Source organism: Macrobrachium rosenbergii, chromosome 51, assembly GCF_040412425.1.
Source record: "Macrobrachium rosenbergii isolate ZJJX-2024 chromosome 51, ASM4041242v1, whole genome shotgun sequence".
NCBI lineage: Eukaryota > Metazoa > Arthropoda > Malacostraca > Decapoda > Palaemonidae > Macrobrachium > Macrobrachium rosenbergii.
The window spans coordinates 73116806-73136827 of NC_089791.1; the positions used below are offsets into that span (position 1 = coordinate 73116806).

At 42.0% G+C, this 20022-nt stretch overlaps 2 protein-coding genes across 2 annotated transcripts; both read right to left on the reverse strand.

Moving 5' to 3' along the window:
• Positions 1-8032: 8032 nt before the first annotated feature.
• LOC136833108 (protein NYNRIN-like) lies at positions 8033-8491 on the reverse strand. The gene has a single exon (XM_067094754.1). It carries the CDS (start codon positions 8489-8491, stop codon positions 8033-8035), a length of 459 nt encoding a protein of 152 aa, XP_066950855.1.
• Positions 8492-9971: 1480 nt separating this feature from the next.
• LOC136833109 (uncharacterized) lies at positions 9972-10451 on the reverse strand. Its single transcript, XM_067094755.1, has one exon. The coding sequence runs from the start codon at positions 10449-10451 to the stop codon at positions 9972-9974; it is 480 nt and encodes a 159-aa protein (XP_066950856.1).
• Positions 10452-20022: the final 9571 nt, after the last annotated feature.

The following is a 20022-nucleotide window of genomic DNA, read 5'->3' on the forward strand; positions in this document are numbered from 1 at the left end:
GATGTACACTAGATAAAATAGCTGTGGTGCTACTGCAAATGTTCTGTCAGCATACCAAGTCTTGGAAGTTGCTATATGCGCTGACTAACTCTCTCCCAAATATTTGATAAAATAACTGTGGTGCTACTGCAAGTGTTCCATTATTATACCAAATTTAATAATCCTTTCTTGTTCGTCCCGCTATCCATCAAACAGGAATTTTCCTCAGTTTCTGGGGTGGGTTTGTACAGTTGCCTCAAAGTATTCCTTTACCCCCTACCCTTACGTTATGAAAATGATATGGTAACACCGCAATGAAAGCCTATTTGTCTTGTAACAACGGACGTGAATATTCGGTCGAGTTATTGGATGCCAAAGCTCTTATTTTCTAAACACTACTGTAGAAAATATGTTAATGAAATGCGAATAATAGTTCACATTACAAGTGAAATGAGTTGTTGTTAAATAAATATAAAAATAGCATAGTAACAGAGTCATAAAACTAGCAATGGTAAAAATCATATTCAGTCCTGATTAATCATGCATCATCAACGTTCGTTACATTCAGGTGTGGCAGGCGTTTGCTGAAGTCCAGCTTTAGTTCATAGTAGATATTTAAGGTCAATTTCAGAACATAATTATTCGAATGGAAATAAGCTTTCAGTTTACATAATCCATCAATTTATTAAGTAATGCGATTATAAGCCGCAAATTTCAAGACAATATAATATCATTAAGGTAATTTTGATAGCCATTGACAGGTTATGATACAGAACGTTTGGGAAAAAATTAATAGACAACCCGATGCACGAAGGAATAAATATATCCAGTGTATCTTCTTTTAACGTGCTTTTTTCCCATTTGTATGGAGTAAGCACGATGTCTTCTTTTTGAAGGACTTTGATTTGGCTTTGGGGTAGATTTTGTAGTCTCGATCGGCTGCCCTGCCTGTCATTGCTTTGACCCCGGTAGCATATGTACATGTATTGTACCAGTCACCAGTGCCCTTTCTCCCAGCAGCAGTCGAGACGTGTGAGGTGTCTGTTATGTTTTTAGAAGATGTTGGAGTGGCTTTGTTTGTGTGTGTATCAGTCTGTAACACCCATTTGCTTTTAAGCAAACCTATCCGTTGATTACATACATAATCCTGGGGTGTCTACACGGATAGCAAAGTGTCTGCCTCTCTAACTGGTTGGCTGCGGATTTGAACCTGCGCCATCACTCATATTTTTTTCCTATTCGACCCATGCCTCAGCAGAGTAGCCTAGATGGAAATTTCTCTGGGTGGTAATTGAACTGGAGGCAGCTCTTTGTTGGGTGAGTCGGTAGAGCTGCGGACTGTCACTCGATGGGCCGGAGTTCAATTCCCCAGCCGGCTGATGAAGAGTTAGAGGAATTTATTTCTGGTGATAGAAATTCATTTCTCGCTATAATGTGGTTCGGATTCCACAGTAAGCTGTAGGTCCCGTTGCTAAGTAATCAATAGGTTCTTAGCCACGTAAAATAAGTCTAATCCTTCGGGCCAGCCCTAGGAGAGCTGTTAATCAGCTCAGTGGTCTGGTAAAACTAAGGTATACTTAACTTTTTCGTCATCCGAGTAACAAAACACCTTAACCAGCTTGATGGTCTTTATTTCAGTAATAGATGTGGTTGCACACCAAAAAATTCAATACTTAGATATGATGATGAAAGAGAGGGACTGAACTATGGCTGGGATTATTTTCTGTCAATTTCGTTGTTATTATTAAACAATACTATATACACCTTTTATAACACCTTGATAATGACAACAGGGACTCACTTTATTAATGTTGTATAACCATGTGATTGTATAATAAGATAAGTCCGATATCGTTGTGGTTGTGTCTTTGTCAACACTTACAACAACAATAGAGTGAGGGTGTGAAACAAGTTATTGAAGTCAAACCAACTGTTTCATGGGTCTCGTTCAATATTTAAAATTACCCTCTACGTGACTTAACAAAACATCAATTAGATATCATCAATTGCATTTCCATTTTTATTAAAGTAATAAATTTCATGATGATCATTCTCAGAATAGTGAGGTATGAGTTCATGACAGTGGTAGTTCGAGAATTTATCGGTTGTCAAAGACCCACTTGATACTGAATATTTGTATACATAAAATAATTAGCAATTTGATCTTGCAACTAAAAGCACCATAGATGGTTGGATACATACAGATAAAGAGATGGACTGAATTGCTTTCAGTAGTCGTCAGGTTTATTTATTATTTATTTATTTTTTTTTTTACATTTAACTTAGATTACTAAATTTCCCCCTCATTTGAGCTGGTCCTTGGTCATAACCATTGTTGAAAAATAAAATACCCAAGCCTTTTATAATTATATAATTATGAATTTTCTTTTATTAGAATCAGCTGGATTCATCGATGAATCTGAAAACTATGTATTACACTTTTAGTGATATTCAGTGTTTAATCACAATCATAACTTCTTATTAACCTTTTGTTTTTACTCAAGCCATACAGACTGATTGAAGCAATATTTTTTTTTCAATTTCCATTCTCATAACATTCCTTACATTGGCTGTCATGGTTTAGTGAAATCATTATGGAAATAAATTTATATTTCTATTTATACAAAGTTGAAATGTAAAAAAGAAAAGTAAAAGTATACCTTAGTTTTACCAGACCACTGAGCTGATTAATAGCTCTCCTAGGGCTGGCCCGAAGGATTAGACTTATTTTACGTGGCTAAGAACCAACTGGTTACTTAGCAACGGGACCTACAGCTTATTGTGGAATCCGAACCACATTATAGCGAGAAATGAATTTCTATCACCAGAAATAAATTCCTCTAACTCTTCATCAGTCGGTCGGAGACTCGAACTCGGGCCTAGCGAGTGCTAGTCCACAGCTGTACCAACACTCCCAACGTAAAGCAAGATCGTATTTGAAACACTAATATTTTCTCCATCCACCATTATGTGCAGTAACATCTTTCAATCTGCTTTGCATTAACGAGCCGTGGTTATAAACAACTTGTCGGTTGCGGCAGAACAGTTCCCAATCGTTGAGAACATGCTGGAAAAGGCGCTGATGGTTACGCTCTTGAGCCTGCTCCCAGCTGTTGACAATGTTTCCCCAGACATTTTCAATCGGGTTCAAGTCGCATGCCTTGCTCGGCCAGGGAAGGAGAACAGTGTCACGCTGTTCGTCAAACCATGCTCGGACAATCCTCGCAGTATGGATGGAACAGTTATCCTAAAAGAAATAATACAATTGATCATATTGTTAGAACAAGGTGGAAGGAGAAAAATTTATATTTTTAATATAAATGACAACAAAATAATGCGGTTTAGTCCAGCAAAAGGAGTCACGATAATAATTAATAAAGGAGCTTGAGTAGTAAAGGAGGAGGAGACTTGGGAGTTGTGTTCAAAGAATATTTGGTCTACTTTTCAAGAAGAGGCAAGAGAGACTGTATAACAAGTTCACTGGCTTTATTTGGCCGTTTCAGATGCATCAGGGAATGTAGATCAATGTTGTTGATGTAAGATCCTTTAGCAGTTAGAAAACCAATGAATCCAAGATGAAAGTCGTATTAAGTAATTTGAAACTAATTTATGACCCATATCAGAAATGAGTTGATACCATATCAATTGCCAAGAAAGGGTGTTCATTTATGAAAAAAAAAAATGCACACACCTGCATGAAAATTACCTGCTCAGGATAGGGAAGAGCATAAGCGCGAATGGAAGGAACCATCATCTCCTCCAAAATCTCAGCCAATTCACCAATGCCATGCAGGTGTATCCGTTCCCAAACGATACAGGTGATATGGCCGCTTCTGGCCCTTGATAAATATTCTGGTTGTCGTAGCTGGTGCTATCATGCTTCCAGCAACGCAGGCGACCATGCGTGTTAGAAGTGATGGTCTTTCTGTCACTGAAAATTACTCTGCCCCAGAAGTGTAACCCTCCTCCAAATAACGTTGAGCAAACTCCAACCGAGCCGCTTTATGCCGATCCTCTAGCTTTTGTTTCACAGCCTTAGTCCTGTGGTGGATACTGTCTGCGTGTAGGCTATTTCTTATAGTTCCAGTCGAAACACACAAGTTCAGAGTGTCCCTTATGGCAACTACATTTGTAAATGGGCTTTGCGTTGCTACTTCCGTAATCCCCCTACCTTCTTCTGGGGTTGTTTTTCTTGGCCCACCAACTTTTGGCCTGTCATTGAGATTTCCAGACTCCTTCCATCGACATCAAAGTCGAACTGTTGGCAATGAAATTCCCATTTCTCTTGCAATACGTTTGTAAGACATGCCAGAGTCTCTCATGCCTACAATTCTGCTCCTATTGCTGATTCTTTGCTGATTATAATCCATTGTCAACTTCAGTCACAAAACTGCTACTTAAGAGAAAGACATATTGGACTAACAGTTGTCACGACATCACTTACTGGCCCTGCCTCTCTCTCTCTCTCTCTCTCTCTCTCTCTCTCTCTCTCTCTCTCTCTCTCTAAGTTATACAACTTTAATCGAGACCCTGTTGTCATTATCAATGTATTATAAAAGGTCTATATAGTATGGTGTATTAATATCAACGAAATGACAGAAAATAAACCCAACCTCAGTTCAGTCTCTCTCTCTCTTATCATATCTAAGTACTTAGTTTTTCGGTGTGTAACCACATCTATTACTGATATAAAGGCCATCAGGCTGGTTAAGGTGTTTTTGTTATTCGGATGACTCGAGTTCAGTTACCGTCCACAGAAATTTCCATCTAGGCTACTCTGCTGAGACGTGGGTTGCATAGAAAAAAAATATCTTTATTCCTTTTATACATCGGGTTGTCTATCAATTTTTCCCCAAACCTGACATGGGCTTCACATCTTAGGATGCTGAAAGCTAAATGCCTAGGAATTTTAAATATCTAAAGTCCTAGCACACACATCCTGGGGAGCTGATTGCATAACACTTCTTAGATTGTACAAAGCCCTTACACTATCTAAGTTGTTATATGGCTGTGAAATATATTCTTCGGCCATCCCTAATCATTTAAGAATTTTATACTCTGTGCTCCATTTTGGCATTAGACTATCCACAGGTGCTTTTAAAACTTCACCCTTTCCAAGTCTGCTCACTGAAGCTGGAGAACTGCCTCTGGAACTGTATTGTCAGTCTTCTGTTATCAGATACTGGTATAGGTTGCAAAGACTTCCAGGCTCTCTTGCATCTCAAACAGTGCATAGAGAGAATTTCTTTGGCTACTATGAGACTCATCCTAAATCAATGCAACCTTATGGATATATGGTAAAAACAACTGTTGAATAGCCTGAATCTGACCAGGAGTGGAGTGATTCCTTTTAGGAATCCAACAACCCCTCCCTGGAAGTTGCCAGTAGACTCTCTCTGTCTTTATTTTACATGCGTTAAGAGAAATATGGCAGAAGAAGAAATTCGATCCATTTTCTTTGAACATTCAGAGTGTCATCGAAATATAATAATTTTATATTTACAGATGGATCCAAATCCAATGCTGATGTTGGATTTGGAGTACATTCTAATGATTTTAATTGTAGGGGTACACTTCCTCCAGAGGCATCAAATTTTACAGCAGAGCTGTATGGGATTTTAACTGCTGTTGAAAAAACAGCTACAATGGAAGATGACAATTTTACAACTCTTAATGATGCAAAAAGCATTTTACAGGCTTTGGTACATTTTAACCCAACCAACCCTTTAGTTTTAAAGATTCTAGAGTGGCTTGTCATCATTGAGTGCAGAGGTATCAGTGTGGAATTTTGCAGGGTTCCAGCACATGGTGTGCCTGGAAATGAAGAGGCTGTGTTGGCAAAAACAGCTGCAGCAGAACTACTTCCAAGGAGATATGCAGTATTACACAGTGATTTCTGGCCGAATATCAGGCCGTCTCTTTGTGATATTTGGCAACAGCGTTGGGACTCTGTAGACCAGAATAAGATGAGAGAGATCAAAAGTGTCATATCTCCTTGGAAGTATAACTTTATGCCCCGAAGATGGGAAACTGCCCTCTGTCACCTTCACATTGACTATACTCATTTATCACATCAGTTTTTAATGACGGCCAGGCCTTGCCCATACTGTGAGAACTGCTTAGTCCCCTTGACTGTAAAGCATTTGTTGGTCGAATGCCCCCGTCTTGGCGATTTGAGCGTTCGATACCTCTCTGAAGCTCGGGGTGGGGATGACGGATAAATCCTTGCCAAGATCCTTGAGAGGATGTTATGTATGATGCTAATGGCATTTTTAAATATATTTTAGAAGCTGGAGTTTTATATAAGATATAATTTTATTTCCCATAAGTTTTAATTGTTTTATAAATATACTACACTATGTAGTCCTTTAATTAACAATGGTGTCAATGACCATAGAAGTCACGATGCCTGATAACTTAAAATCATTCATTCATTCCCCATTCATACATCTCACATCTCCAAGCCGGGAAACCCGTTCCAATAGTGTTTGTCTTTTTTCAGAACTTTTTGCGTGAGATTTCGCTCACAATAAACATCATGTGCTCACCCAGCTGTCCGCCTTCCTCTTCAAAACAATGAGCGTTCGACCATTGGGTAGTAGCTTCAGTGACCGTAGTATTTAGTTACGTGCCCATCAGGCAAAATTCATAAGTAGAGTAAACACATTGCACATGTGACCATAGGAAAAATATTCGACCCGTGCATGATAATTTTAAGTATTTGTACTCGTCGTGTTAGGGAGAATTTAATTACTTCATCTTGGTGCTGAGGTTCATAACAGTGTTATATTATTTGCGTTTGGTTACCTCATACTGTGGGAAGCACAGTTATTTGTGCCAAGTTAAGGACGTGTGTTCCCTAAAACTCTTGTTTGAAGCGTATGCTCGTCTGCGCCAACCATAGGTGTTTCTCAGCATAATAAATTTGTTCACTTAAGGACGATTCGTTCTAAGAACAACATAAAATCGTTCACTTGTGAGAGAGGTGTGAAATAATGAGCAGGGAATCAAGTACTGCTGATTTATTGATAAAAAATAGCTGCTTATAAAGCGGGATGTGGACGTCTGCGTTGTGCGCAGAGACCGCTGGTACAAAGATTTACAGGTGACCTGAGGTCAAACTAGTTTCTTAAAAACAGGACAGGTTTATACAGAGAACATAGTGATAAACAATGTCTGACATATGAAATAAATATCTTGTTGTTTGTACATAATAAATGATTGCTTGGAAAGACAATATATGCATAGTTTATAATTGTGATAATAAATATATATTCCGCTCGATCTTAGGTCGCGGAAAGGCACTGCAGAAAACTGGATGTTCTCCACAGAGAACTCGTTGAGCGGGGACTTTACAATACTCCCCTCCCAAGATGGAGGTAACATCTGATTAAACCAGGTATCTTCTGGGGTGATGAAGGGGGCCTCTCTTTCTCGATGTCAACAGGAGAGGGTGGTCGCCTTCCCCGATGTCCTCTTTAGTGGTTTGTTGTGGTGTATTTTCTTTAGGTTTCTGGGTTTTCTGGGGACGCCCTCGCCTCCTTTCTGAGACCGGGGTTGTTTTAGGGGCTGCTGTATCCTGCAGAGATCTTGGGTCCTCCTTCGTTGCCCCCCTCCAGGAATGCGGGTTTGAGACGATCTATTGACACCCAGTCTTCCCGCCCATGGATGGATATTCAGAATGCTTTATTGTTCCTTTCCAGGACTAGGAAAGGTCCCCTGTAGGGTCTAGTCAAGGGTGGGCGTATGGCGTGGTCCCTGATGAAGACGTGGGTGGAGGAGGACATCTCGGGGGGCATGAAGGTGGACGTCCTGTCGGTGAATGTCCTCTGGCTGGGAGTGAATTTTCCAATCCTGTCTTGGAGCCTTTGTATTCCTATGTCGTCCCTGTTCTCTGTGATGAGTTCCCCTGGGACTACCAGAGTCTCCCCATAGGCTTTTTCAGCTGAGGAGGGGTCGCCGTTGGCCCTGGGGGTGGTTCTCAACCCAAGGAGGACCCAGGGTAGCTGGTACTTCCAGTTTTCAGCAGAACAACGATTCATGAGGGATGCCTTCAGAGATCTGTGGAATCTTTCCACCATTCCACTGGCTGCAGGTTGTAGGTGTTGGTGCTGTGGTGAGTGGTCCCCATTAGACGTGCCAGGGGGGTCCACAGCTCAGACAGGAAAGCGGGTCCCCTGTCTATAGTTATGTCATCCGGGACACCGAACCGGCTGATCCAGCTGGAGAGGAGGGCTTCCGCACATGCACTGGAGGTGGCTTTTTCCATGAGCGTGGCTTCGGGCCATCTGGTGGAGAGGTCGACGATTGTCAGTAGGTATCTGGCTCCTCCTGATGGGGGAAGTGGTCCTACTACGTCGACGTGAATGTGCCCAAAACGTCTCTTTGGCTGAGGGAATTCGCCCACTCCAGATTTGGTGTGCCGCCCTACTTCACTTGTCTGACACTGCATACATTGTCTTGCCCAGGCCGTCGTGTCCTTTTGTATGCTGTGCCAGACGAACTTCTCCATCAGCAGTCTGGCTGTTGTCCTTCCAGAGCGGGGGGATAGGCCGTGGATGATGTCGAAAACCAACCGACGTCTGGCGGCGGGTACCAGGGGGCGGGGGCGTCTGGTACTGATGTTGCTTAGTAATGTTAATCCTTTTGAGCCGAAGGGCACGTCCTTCTACTTCAGTGACATGACAGCTGTACGGTAGGCTGGGGTCTCAGGGTCAGCAGCCTGTTCACAGGCGAGGTCCTCGTAATCGATCTCGAGCTGTACGGAATCGATCTCGATCCTCGAGAGGGCGTCGGCTACTGGGCTCTTCCTGCTGGGGAGGTACCTGATGGTGCAGGTGAACTCTGCAATAGCTGCGAGGTGCTGCTGCTGCTGACCATGCTGCCCGGCTTCGTGAAGGTGTGGACCAGTGTCTGGTGGTCGGTCCATATTGTAAACGGCGTCCCCTCCAGGTGGAACTTGAAGTACCGCACTGCCTGGTATGCCGTGAGGAGTTCTCGGTTGAAGGTGCTGTAGCAGGACTCGGCAGGGTTTAGCCTCATACTGAAGAAGGGATGGGCTGAGGGGTCCTCTGATGATCTGTTCCAGCACTGTCCCTCAGGCGACGTTGCTGGCGTCCGTTGTCAGTTGGAGGGGAGCGCTGGGATCCTAGTGGGCCAAAGTTGTTGCTTTGGCGAGGGAGGCCTTTGTCAGGAGGAAGGCCTCCTGCTGGATGGGTCCCCACACTAAGATCTTTGGTCATCCCTCCAGGGCCTCTGCCAGGGGGGCCATGATGTGAGCGATCCCCGGGATGAATCTTCTGTAGTAGTTGACCATCCCGAGGAATTCTTGTACAGCCCTGATGGAGGTAGGGGTGGGGAACTTCTCGATGGCTTCGACAACATCAGGCGGACGCTCTCTGGAGACATCTCGTGGCCCAGGAACTCCACCTTCTCGACGCCGAAGGTACATTTGTCAAACCTGATGATGAGGCCATTCTCCTGTAGGCACTGCAGGACCTTCCGGATGTGTCGCAGGTGTTCCTCCCATGACCTGGAAAAGATCAGGATGTCATTGATGTAGCAGACGCAGAAGTCCAGGTCCCCAAGGATGCTGTCCACCAACCTCTGGAAGGTCGCGCCCGGGTTCCTCAGGCCAAAGGTGGAGAAGGCAAAGATGTACTGTAGGACCCAAAGGGCGTGATGATGGTGGTCTTGGGGATGTCCTGCGGAGCTACTGGGACCTGAAAATAAGATTTTAGTAGGCCCGTTTTGGAGAATATCCTGGCTGCGTGGAAAGAGGCAGCCAGGTCCTGCATGTTCAGAAGGGGGTAGTGGTCCGGTTCTGTTGCCAGGTTCAGCTGCCTGTAGTCGCCGCAGGGCCTCCAGGTGCCATCTGCTTTCTCCACCATGTGAAGAGGGGAAGCCCACAGGCTGGGAGCCTTTTTGCATATGCCCATCCTTTCCATTTCTGCGAAGGCCTTTTTGGCCTCCTGAAGGCACTGCGGGGGCAGTCATCGGAACTTCGCGTGCGTCGGGTGGCCCTTCATCTTAATATGGTGGTATATCCTGTGTTTGACAGGAGTCCCGGGCATCTGGCGGAGCTCGGGTTTGAAGACCTCCGGGAACTCCTTTAGGAGGGAACCATACTGGTGGGGCGCGATGGAACAAATGGTGGGCTCCCTGGGGCCTGGCGACAAGGGCAGGGATTGGCAAGTCTGGATGTCTAGCAGGTGTTTGCTGCCGACGTCAACTGCCAGACTGAAGTGGGCGAGGAAGTCCGCCCCTAGGGGTGGAGTCCTGACGTCTGCAATGATGAACTCCCAGTTGTACCTCCGGCCAAGGATGGAGATTGACAGGAGCTTGGTGCCGTAGGAGAGGATGAGGGACCTGTTTGTGGCTGTCAGGCAGGTAGTCGGGTCCAGCGGTCGTCTGAAGTCCTCTCCTGAAGGTGGAAACACCAAACGCATGGTTCCAGTGTCGACCAAAATCATCCTGCCGGAGATCGCGTCGCGGACGTAGAACCCTACTTAAGGGGCCCCTGGGTACTTCTGCTGTTGCTGCCATGGCGGCCTTTGGGGTTGGCTGCCCCTCCTCCGTTTTTTTGAAGGGAAGAAGAAAGGGCAGGGGGCTTCGCACTTCCGGGTGGCTCTCCCAAACCTCTGGTGGAAGTAGCATAGCCCTGGCCCTTCCTTCTTCTGGGGGCTACCTTTTATGTTCAATGGAGTTGACGGGCTCTGTGGTGGGGCCCTCTGGCAGGAGGCAGTTGGCGGAGTGTGCGGGCGTGGTCACCTGCTTGGCCACCTTAGTGGAGTCTGATAGCTGCTGCGCCAACTTGGTTATGTCCTCAACCGGCTGGGTGTATGCATCCGTGATTTGCCCTCAGACCTCTGGCAGTAGCTGCCACAGGAAGATCTCCCTTGACAGACTGATTTCCTTGCACTTATAAAGCGGGATGTGGACATGCGTGTAGTGCGCAGAGGCCACTGGTACAAAGATTTACAGGTGACCTGAGGTCAAACTAGTTCCTTAAAAACAGGACAGGTTTATACAAAGAACATAGTGATAAACAATGTCGGACATATGAAGTAAATATCTTGTTACTTGTACATAATAAATGATTGCTTTGAAAGAAAATATATACATAGTTTATGATTGTGATGATAATTATATATTCCACTCGACCTTAGGTTGTGGAAAGGCACTGCAGAAAACAGGATGTTCTCCACAGAGAACCCCATCGTTCTATTGAGACACTATATTCATTCCTTTGAGAACCTTATGTCCAAGAACCCCCAGAATCATTCACTCACAAACCTTTACGTTCTAAGAACCCCTTAAACTCATTCAGTTAAGAACCTTACATTCAAGAACACCCTAGAATCGTTCACTTTCGAACCTTTAAGTTCTAAGAACCCCTTAAATTCGTTCAATTAAGAGCCTTACATTCAAGAACACCCTAGAATCGGTCACTTTACGGAACCTTTACGTTCTAAGAACCAACTAAATTAGTTCTCTTAAGAACCCTTTGTTATAGAAAACCCCCAGAATTGTTCACTCATGAACCTTTACATTCTAAGAACCCCCAAAATTAGTTCTCTTAAGAACCGTACGTTCAAGGACGCCCCAGAATCGTTCACTTTACGAACCTTTACGTTCTAAGAACCCCCTAAATTAGTTCTCTTAAGAACCCTATTTTCTAGAAAACCTCCAGAATTGTTCACTCACGAACCTTTACGTTCTAAAAACCCCCTAAATTGTTCTCTTAGGAACCGTACGTTCAAGAACGCCCCAGAATCGTTCACTTTACGAACCTTTACGTTCTAAGAACCCCCTAAATTAGTTCTCTTAAGAACCCTATGTTCTATAACACCCCAGAATCGTTCACTCAAGAACCTTCCATTCTAAGAACCCTTTAAAGTCCGTTCCCTTAATGACCTTACATTCAGGAACAACCCAGAGTCGTTCACTCATGAACCTTGTGTTTTAAGAACCCCTTAAATTCCTTCACTTAAGGACCCTACGTCCAAGAACACCCCAGAATCGTTCACTTTACGAACCTTTATGTTCTAAGAACCCCTTAAAATCCGTTTCCTTAAGAACCTTACAGCCAAGAACATACTAGAGTCGTTCACTCAAGAACCTGTATGTTCTAAGAACCCCTTAAATCCGCTCACTTAAGAACCTTACGTTCAAGAACACCCCAGAGTTGTTCACCTATGAACCTTACGTTCTAAGAACCCCTTAAATTCGTTCACTTGAGAGCCTTACGATCTACTCATAGCCTAGATTCGTTCACCTAAGAACCCCTCACACTCTTCAAGATACTAGTTACATTCATCTAAGAGCATGTTTTTCGAACAACCTAGTAATTATGTTCACCTAAGAACCCATCACGCTCTTCAAGCTACTAGTTACTTTCATTGAAGAGCCATCTGTCAAACAATCTATTAATTACATTCACGTGAGAATCCATCATGCTCTTTGAGCTACTAGTTAAGTTCATTTAAGAGCGTGTTCTTCAAACATGCTATACATTACGTTCTCCTGAGAACCCCTAATGTTCTCCTAGCTATTAGGTACGTTCATCTAAGAGCACGTTCTCAGAACAACTTAAAGGCCTTTAAACCTGCTAATTACACTCATTCAGGATAATATAGCATGCTCTCTGTAATAAGAACTACACCTTGGCACCATGGCCTCCAATGCAGAAGAGCTCAAAATCCTTGTGGCTACAGGGAAGGCCTTGGGACTGAAGGACCAAGACCTGCTAGATTGGGTTGATAAAAAGGAGAAGGAAAGAGAAACCAAGGAAGAGCGAGACAGGCAAGAAAGAGAAGCCAAGGAAGAGCAAGACATGCAAGAAAAACTAACTAAGGAAGAGCGAGAAAGGCAAGAAAAACTAGCTAAAGAAGAGCGAGATAGGCAGGAAAGAATAGCTAGAGAGGAGAAGGATCGGGTCCATGAACTCGCCATGTCCTCCCAAGGGGCCCTTGATCCAGTAATTGCATCTCCCCCATCCTCTGTCACTGTCACCAGCTCCATGATGCCAAAATGGAATGACCCAGAGCCCAAGGCTTGGCTCAACCAAGTGTCAGAGGTTCTCAGGAACTTCAAGCCCCGGCCAGCAGGAATCTCTATGCTCCTGTCAAAACACCTTGAAGGAAAGGGCCAAGCTGCGTTCTGCTCCGTCCCATTAACAGACCGTGGAAACCTTGCAGATGTCTGGAAGGCCATAATTAAGGCCCACGAGCTTACCCCTGAAAGATAGAGACAACGCTGAAGAGGACAGCCGATCGAGGTGGGTCAAACATGGGCTGACTTGGCATGCCATAAGTCCCGAGCTCTCACTCAGTGGCTAGAATCTTGCAACACTACCTCTGCAGAGGAAATAATAGAAACTTTCCAGCTTGAGGACTTCCAACACTAAACCCGTCCTCCTGGGCCCTATTACCTACCTCTGCGTTAAGAACCCTCTGACATTAGATGAGTGCTGCCATTTGGCAGACCACTGGGACACTCACCATCCTGCAGTAAGATCCTGGGGCCATAAGATTTGGCACTCTTCTCCTACCTCCAGTCAGCCTCCACCCAAGAATGAGCATCCTCACAAGAAGCCCGTGTGTGGCTATTGTAAAAGGTCAGGGCACTCCATGGAACAGTGCCATTGAAAGGCTGAGAATCAGCCAGACACTCCCGCTAAGTCCCCCAATGGGATCATGCCAAACTGAGCCACATCTGGCTCTGGGATGAACAGGAAAGGGCCTGCTCTCTCCTCTGGGACAGTGCCAAGCAAAGATTATAGTAAGAATTATTGCAGAGCTTGTAAGGTTCAAGGGCACTCCACCCTATGGGCAACATGCCCTAGTAAAACAAAATTGCCTGCCATTGCTTTGGCAGTTACAAATCCTAAGACCTTAGGCCCTCCAGCTGAAGGTCCCATATCTGTGGCACCTCCCCGAGGTAGCTACCCCACCTGCCAGGTCACAGCATTTGATGACAATGGCACGCAAATCTCCCTCACAAGGGAAGGTGAGGTCCCCGTGGGGCTGCCATTGACAGACGTAAACTTATCACAACGGAGGGTATCAATCGAATGAAGATGATTCTCCCTACTGTCAAGTTAAGGGTCACAAGACCTCAATGATCTAAAATCTGCACTCTTGCAGTAGCTTCCTGGAGGCTAAGACCTCCTCCTGGGACAGGACTTCTGGTCCCCTCCTAATTTACAAAAATCCAGGGGTACTAACCCCTCCACCCCCCGATATGGGACCACCTTGGCGTGGCGAGAGGACTCTTGAATCCCAGGAATTTGTTCCTAGGTTTGATTCCAAGGGTCTCATATATTATTACACATTACTTTGGACTAATTTTGTGGAATTTTCCATTTTTGCTGAAATTTAATGGGCCTGTTAAATAGGAAAAGAATCATAGCTGGGATTGGGTTTATATTTGAAGCTAAATAGTGAGAACTGTGGTAGGATCATCAACTACCTGATGATGTTCGGACCTGAGAGATAGATTGATATCTCAAGGGCGGAACTGTTCTGCGGGGCTAGGCCATGGATTCCAGGGGGCGTCTGGCTCTGGGGTTAGGACTCTTGGCATTCTATCCGGTTTGCCCATAATGCGATTATGGTGGGGATGTTTGTATTCTTGTAATACTCAAAGCCCTAGCAAGAAGGTTTGGCTTAAACTTGGGCCACTCTAATCGTATTGTGCCATTCCCTATGGGGTAGGGTAGGGGGTGGACATTTGGGAGTCGGCTCTCACTTGGGCCATCAGTGGAAAAATAAACCTCACGAAAGGCTAATGATATCTTTTTAAAGTTTTCAGGTTTATTATTTTTTTTTCTCCTAATATTTGATCTTTATGAATAGTAAGAATAAAGAATTGAGTACCCCTGGGCCCTCTGATGATAATGTTTTGGCACAGATGACCTCGGCACCCACCTTGGAGATTGAAAATTCTCCAAATGTTGATGACCCATGCGAGAAAAAGGATATCCCTGTAAAAAAAGGACCTGGCATTGTTATAATGGAACCATTCTCCTTTGAGCCAGATGTTTCTGTGCCTGTGTCCCTATCAAAAAAGGAACAAAAACTAGTTCAAACTTTTCAACCATAGCCCTTTGGAACCTAAAAGAATAAACAAAAGAAACTATAGATCTGACTCAACCTTGGTTCACTTTGATTCCCTTTTTGGAGAATCAAACTGGTCAAGGTTTTTGAATTTACAAGCCGACCAAGAAATATCCTTATTAAAATTGGAAAATTACTTGTTGAACCGATGCCCATCACAAGAGATGAGCATAAGACAAATTAAAAAAGGGAATGGTTGGTTGAAACAACAACTAGAATCCAGTCAGAAAATTATCAAAATATTAAAAACATAGAGAACATAAATATAAGGGTTACAAGGCATGATACCATGAACAGTGTACAAGACATACTGATATTACCAAATCTAGAAGAAGAAATACAAAACAAATCAATGTTTCTAGATTCATTACAGAAAAGATACAGCAGTTTTGAAGACTGCAAACTATATGAGGTCCCAAGCAGGAAAGACAAAAACATATCTATCAAAATAGCAAAAATAAAGTTCAGTGGCCAAACCTTGCCCTTGAAAATTAAAATACTGGGATTAAACAGGGAACTAAGACCTTATGTTTCCAAACCCATGCAATGCAAGAAATGTTGCAAATATGGCCATACAGCTATTAAATGCAGAAATTTTTCCAGATGTGGCTATTGCAGTTCGCAAGAACATAAAACACGCTGGGGCTGTGGCCAACTAAAATGCATAAATTGTGGCCTAGAACATCATGCCCAATCTAAAACATGTGCATTCTATATTTACAATACCGAACTTAAATTACTACAAGAACAAATTGGAATGTCGATCATGGAAGCAAAGTTAGAACTAAAAGTGAGAGGATTGAATGACCCAGCTAAGAAATTTAGATATGCAGATACTTCAGAATCAAACAATACCCAAACTGAAGTGAATGACAATAAAAATAAAGAAATATCACTAAAAAAAATACATGATCAAAAGAACTCTTCTATGGAGATTTCATACAATGGTGACATTATCACAGTTGACAATAGATTTACCTCCTTACCAGAAATAGATACTTTCACAGATTGGGTCTCGTTGGAGGGATAAAAGGGGGGTTTATATTAAGTTACTGCCTCAAGGCCAACTGAGAATACCAACCTGTTACAAAATGAAAGGGAAAAATGGGTAACTTACCTTGGCAGTACCATTATTTGAGTAGTGATTTGAAGGTCGCCATGGGAAATGATTAGCAATTTACGTTAGATTGAATTTATTTACAGAAAACAACCCAAGAGGTAATCTGAAAGGCTGATGATACAGCAAGTAAACTCAAATAAGAAAAAAAATGCAAAAATGAACAGTGCAATAATTTTCAGCCACTGAAGATTTGATTTTGTCTTGAATGATTAGGCTTTCTCGGGAGTAACGGAAGGGGGAACAGGTTATTGCTCCCCAGACTGCGTCCCAGGGAAGTTTACGTCTATTGTAATGGTGGTACTTTTAAGATGATTTGAGGCACAGGCTAGCAAAACTGGACCGGGATATTCAGCCTCCTGGAAGAGAATTCCAAAATTAGCATGTACTTATACACAAAATCAGTTCTCCCTCGTTACTAAACAATGCACCATGGAGGATTTGATTAATAAGCTTAATTGGCCCGAATTAACACTATGGAGGGAGTAGTTTGTTAAGGATCTTGATGCTTTACTTAAACATGGCAATTTAAGGGATAGTTTTGTGGGCTGGTCTTTGTGAACAAAGGGAAAGGCCAGAAGTCGAAATGAAATGGCAAAAATCTTGGAGAAATAAAGAAAGGAATTTCACTAGAATGAACAGAGGGGTACTGGCGAAAGACTGCTACTCAGACATACCTTCTCAGGCTTATAGCCTAGAGGCTCCTGTACAAGACGCCGAAATTGCAGAATGAGCATCATCTGCCGCCAGTCCGGAATGAGAGGAAAAATGTTCTACCTCTCCTCACGAAAGCCAGAGCGTCTCTCTGCTCTCTCGTGTTGTTTTCGTGGGGCGCTTGGTGTGTGCGCGTATGTACGCGAGCTGGGCAAATCTGAAAGCAAGTCCTTAAGTCAGTAACAAGGTCAAGAGAAAAGAAGACTTATAGTCTAAGGACCTAAATATTAAGTTTGCAGCCTTCCCTTCAAGAGGCCTATGCCTCTAATGATTATAACCTTCCCTAAAACCTACGCTGCTCTCGCTACCCCAAAATGGGGGGAAACCTAGAGTGTTCTTTAGCAGGGGTGTGTGAAGAGGGGGGTCCATTGTCCTGATTTCCAGTCAGGTGTGGAGAGGAATGCTTTCTTGGTTCAAAACAAGCGTCGTCCTACCTTGTCCGCCATGTTGTTTTGGCCTAACATTCAAATGAGAAGCTCTTTTAATTAGAAATTCAAATTATTTTTGCCTGGCTAAGAGGGAGGAATGTAAATACGTGACAATATGAATATTGGCATAGAGAAAGACGAAGAAAAATTAAAATCACAAGAATGTGACAAAACGGATAATACAACTCAGAAGAGGCAACTAGATAAGACCCCACCTAATTCCACCAAACAAAGCTGCAAAAAGATAAATAACCCACCAATCTCACCAAAAGCTAAAGTTCAAAAATAGAACACTAAATCAAACATTCCACTGTCTCCCATAGTAACAATAATACCGCTAGGAACAGAATCACAAAATTTAGATGAAATGGAAAACCAACACTTAGATAACTACGATGAAAGCAAAGAAATTCACCCATCACCAATTATAGGCACCACAAGAAAAACCAAGAAGAAACAACAAATTAGTGAACATGAAGATACATATGATTGTAGTAAACGCTTTGTAGCAATGTGCCACAAAAATAAAACTATAACTAAAGAAAGCCTAACCAACACAATAAGAAATTTCATGAGGTATAGGAATAAGGAAAAAACAAACATCAAATCTCAGAGAAGGTTGCATGTGTATTGAACATTTAGAATATTACAAAGAAAAACATATCAGTGTTGTAGATAATATTCTAAACAAAATCAAAATGAAAAAATGAAACCAAGACAGTAAAAATGTAACAGTCAACGAAAATCAAATTAAAACAACAAAAAATGAATCAAGACCTACAAAAATACAAATTAACTTATAACAAATAAAAAAATCAACTTAAATAATTTAGAGTAATTTGACCACTCTCATATTACACCATTCAATCGTTATATAATTCAATGGAATATAAATGGATTATTAACGAGAATGCACTTAGGAGAAGTCCAACGACTTATAAGTGAATACGAACCAATGATTATATGTATACAACACGTTGGAAAATTTGTTCCAAATATAGGTAAATATCTACTAGCCACAACATCAAAGGAAAATGAAAATAATTTAGGAACAGCAATATATGTCCATAATAAAATGATAAACGACAAAGTAGATATAGATTACACTGAATTAGTTTCAGCAATAAGGGTAAAAATAGAAAATAATTTATTTGATATTATTAACTTATACAACCAGCCTAATAAAAAGTATGATTTAAACAAACCACAGAAATAATAAAAGATTTTAAAAATCCCATATTAATTGTAGGAGATTTCAGTGTACATAATCCAGTGCGGGAAGTTCCTCATTGGACGGGTTGGTATCGTTCTCGGATAGCACTCTGCTGGGCCCGAGTTCGGTTCTCCAACCGGTCAATGAAGAATTAGAGAAATTTATTTCTGGTGATAGAAATTCATTTCTCGTTATAATGTGGTTCGGATTCCACAATAAGCTGTAGGTCGTGTTGCTAGGTAACCAGTTGGTTCTTAGCCATGTAAAATAAATCTAATCCTTGGGGCCAGCCCTAGGAGAACTGTTAATCAGCTCAGTGGTCTGGTTAAATTAAGGTATAGTTAACTTAATCCAATATGGGACTATAACAATTATTACACAGGATAAAGATGGAGAAAAAATAGAAAACTTGAGGAACACTAATAATCTCTGTTGTCTGAATGACAATGAAGCAAATACATATTGCTTGAAAACCCATGGAACATTTTCCTCAATAGATGTCACCCTTTCTTCAACAAATATAGTTGACAAACTAGATTGTAATACTCGTGATGACTCCTACTCAAGTGATCATTCTCCCATAATAATATCCTTATTAAATAATAAACCGAAACCATACTCTCCACATTACAACATGCAAAAAGCAGATTGGGACATATTTAACTTGTATACCAGAAATATACCGCCATATGATTATTTGAGAAATCACAAAGAGACAAACGAATTCTTTGTATCTTTAATTAAAAGGCAGCAGACAAAGCTATTCCTCATTGAAAACCCCATAATAAAAAAACATAAAGTTCCCTGGTGGTCAGATGATCTATCTGAATTAGTACGAGAAAAACGCCCTCTAGCAAGAAGGTTAGATACTCTAAACAGAAGATTCAATAAAATAGATAAATCAAAACCATTCTTGGAAGAAAATATATAAAAATGACAATTGTACACAACTATTAGAAACAGATGCATTAAAACCTTTATATAATAAAATATCAACTAAATTCAGAAAGGAAGTCATAAAAGGTAAAATAATATCTTGGAGGTCCTATGTATCAGAAATAACAAGCGAAACATCCATTCAAAAAGTATGGGAAAAATTCCGAAAAATAAATGGAACAAACATTAGACCACCCAGACAAGCTATATTAGATAATGGCAAAAAATTTTAGATCCCTTCGAAATTAGTAACATACTTGGGGAAAGTTTTGCCAAAATAAGTAGTGACCAAAATTTGGACAAACATTTAAAAAAAATAAAGAAAAAAGCAGAATCTATAATACTTAATTTTGAAACAAAGGAAGATATATATTATAATAAGAAATTCAATATGGAAAAACTGGAATATGCTCTCTTGAACAGCAATAAATCTGCTTCTGGAGGTGATGACATTTGCTTTGAAATGATTTGCCACCTAGCACCTTTGGCAAAATCATACTTATTAAAACTTTACAA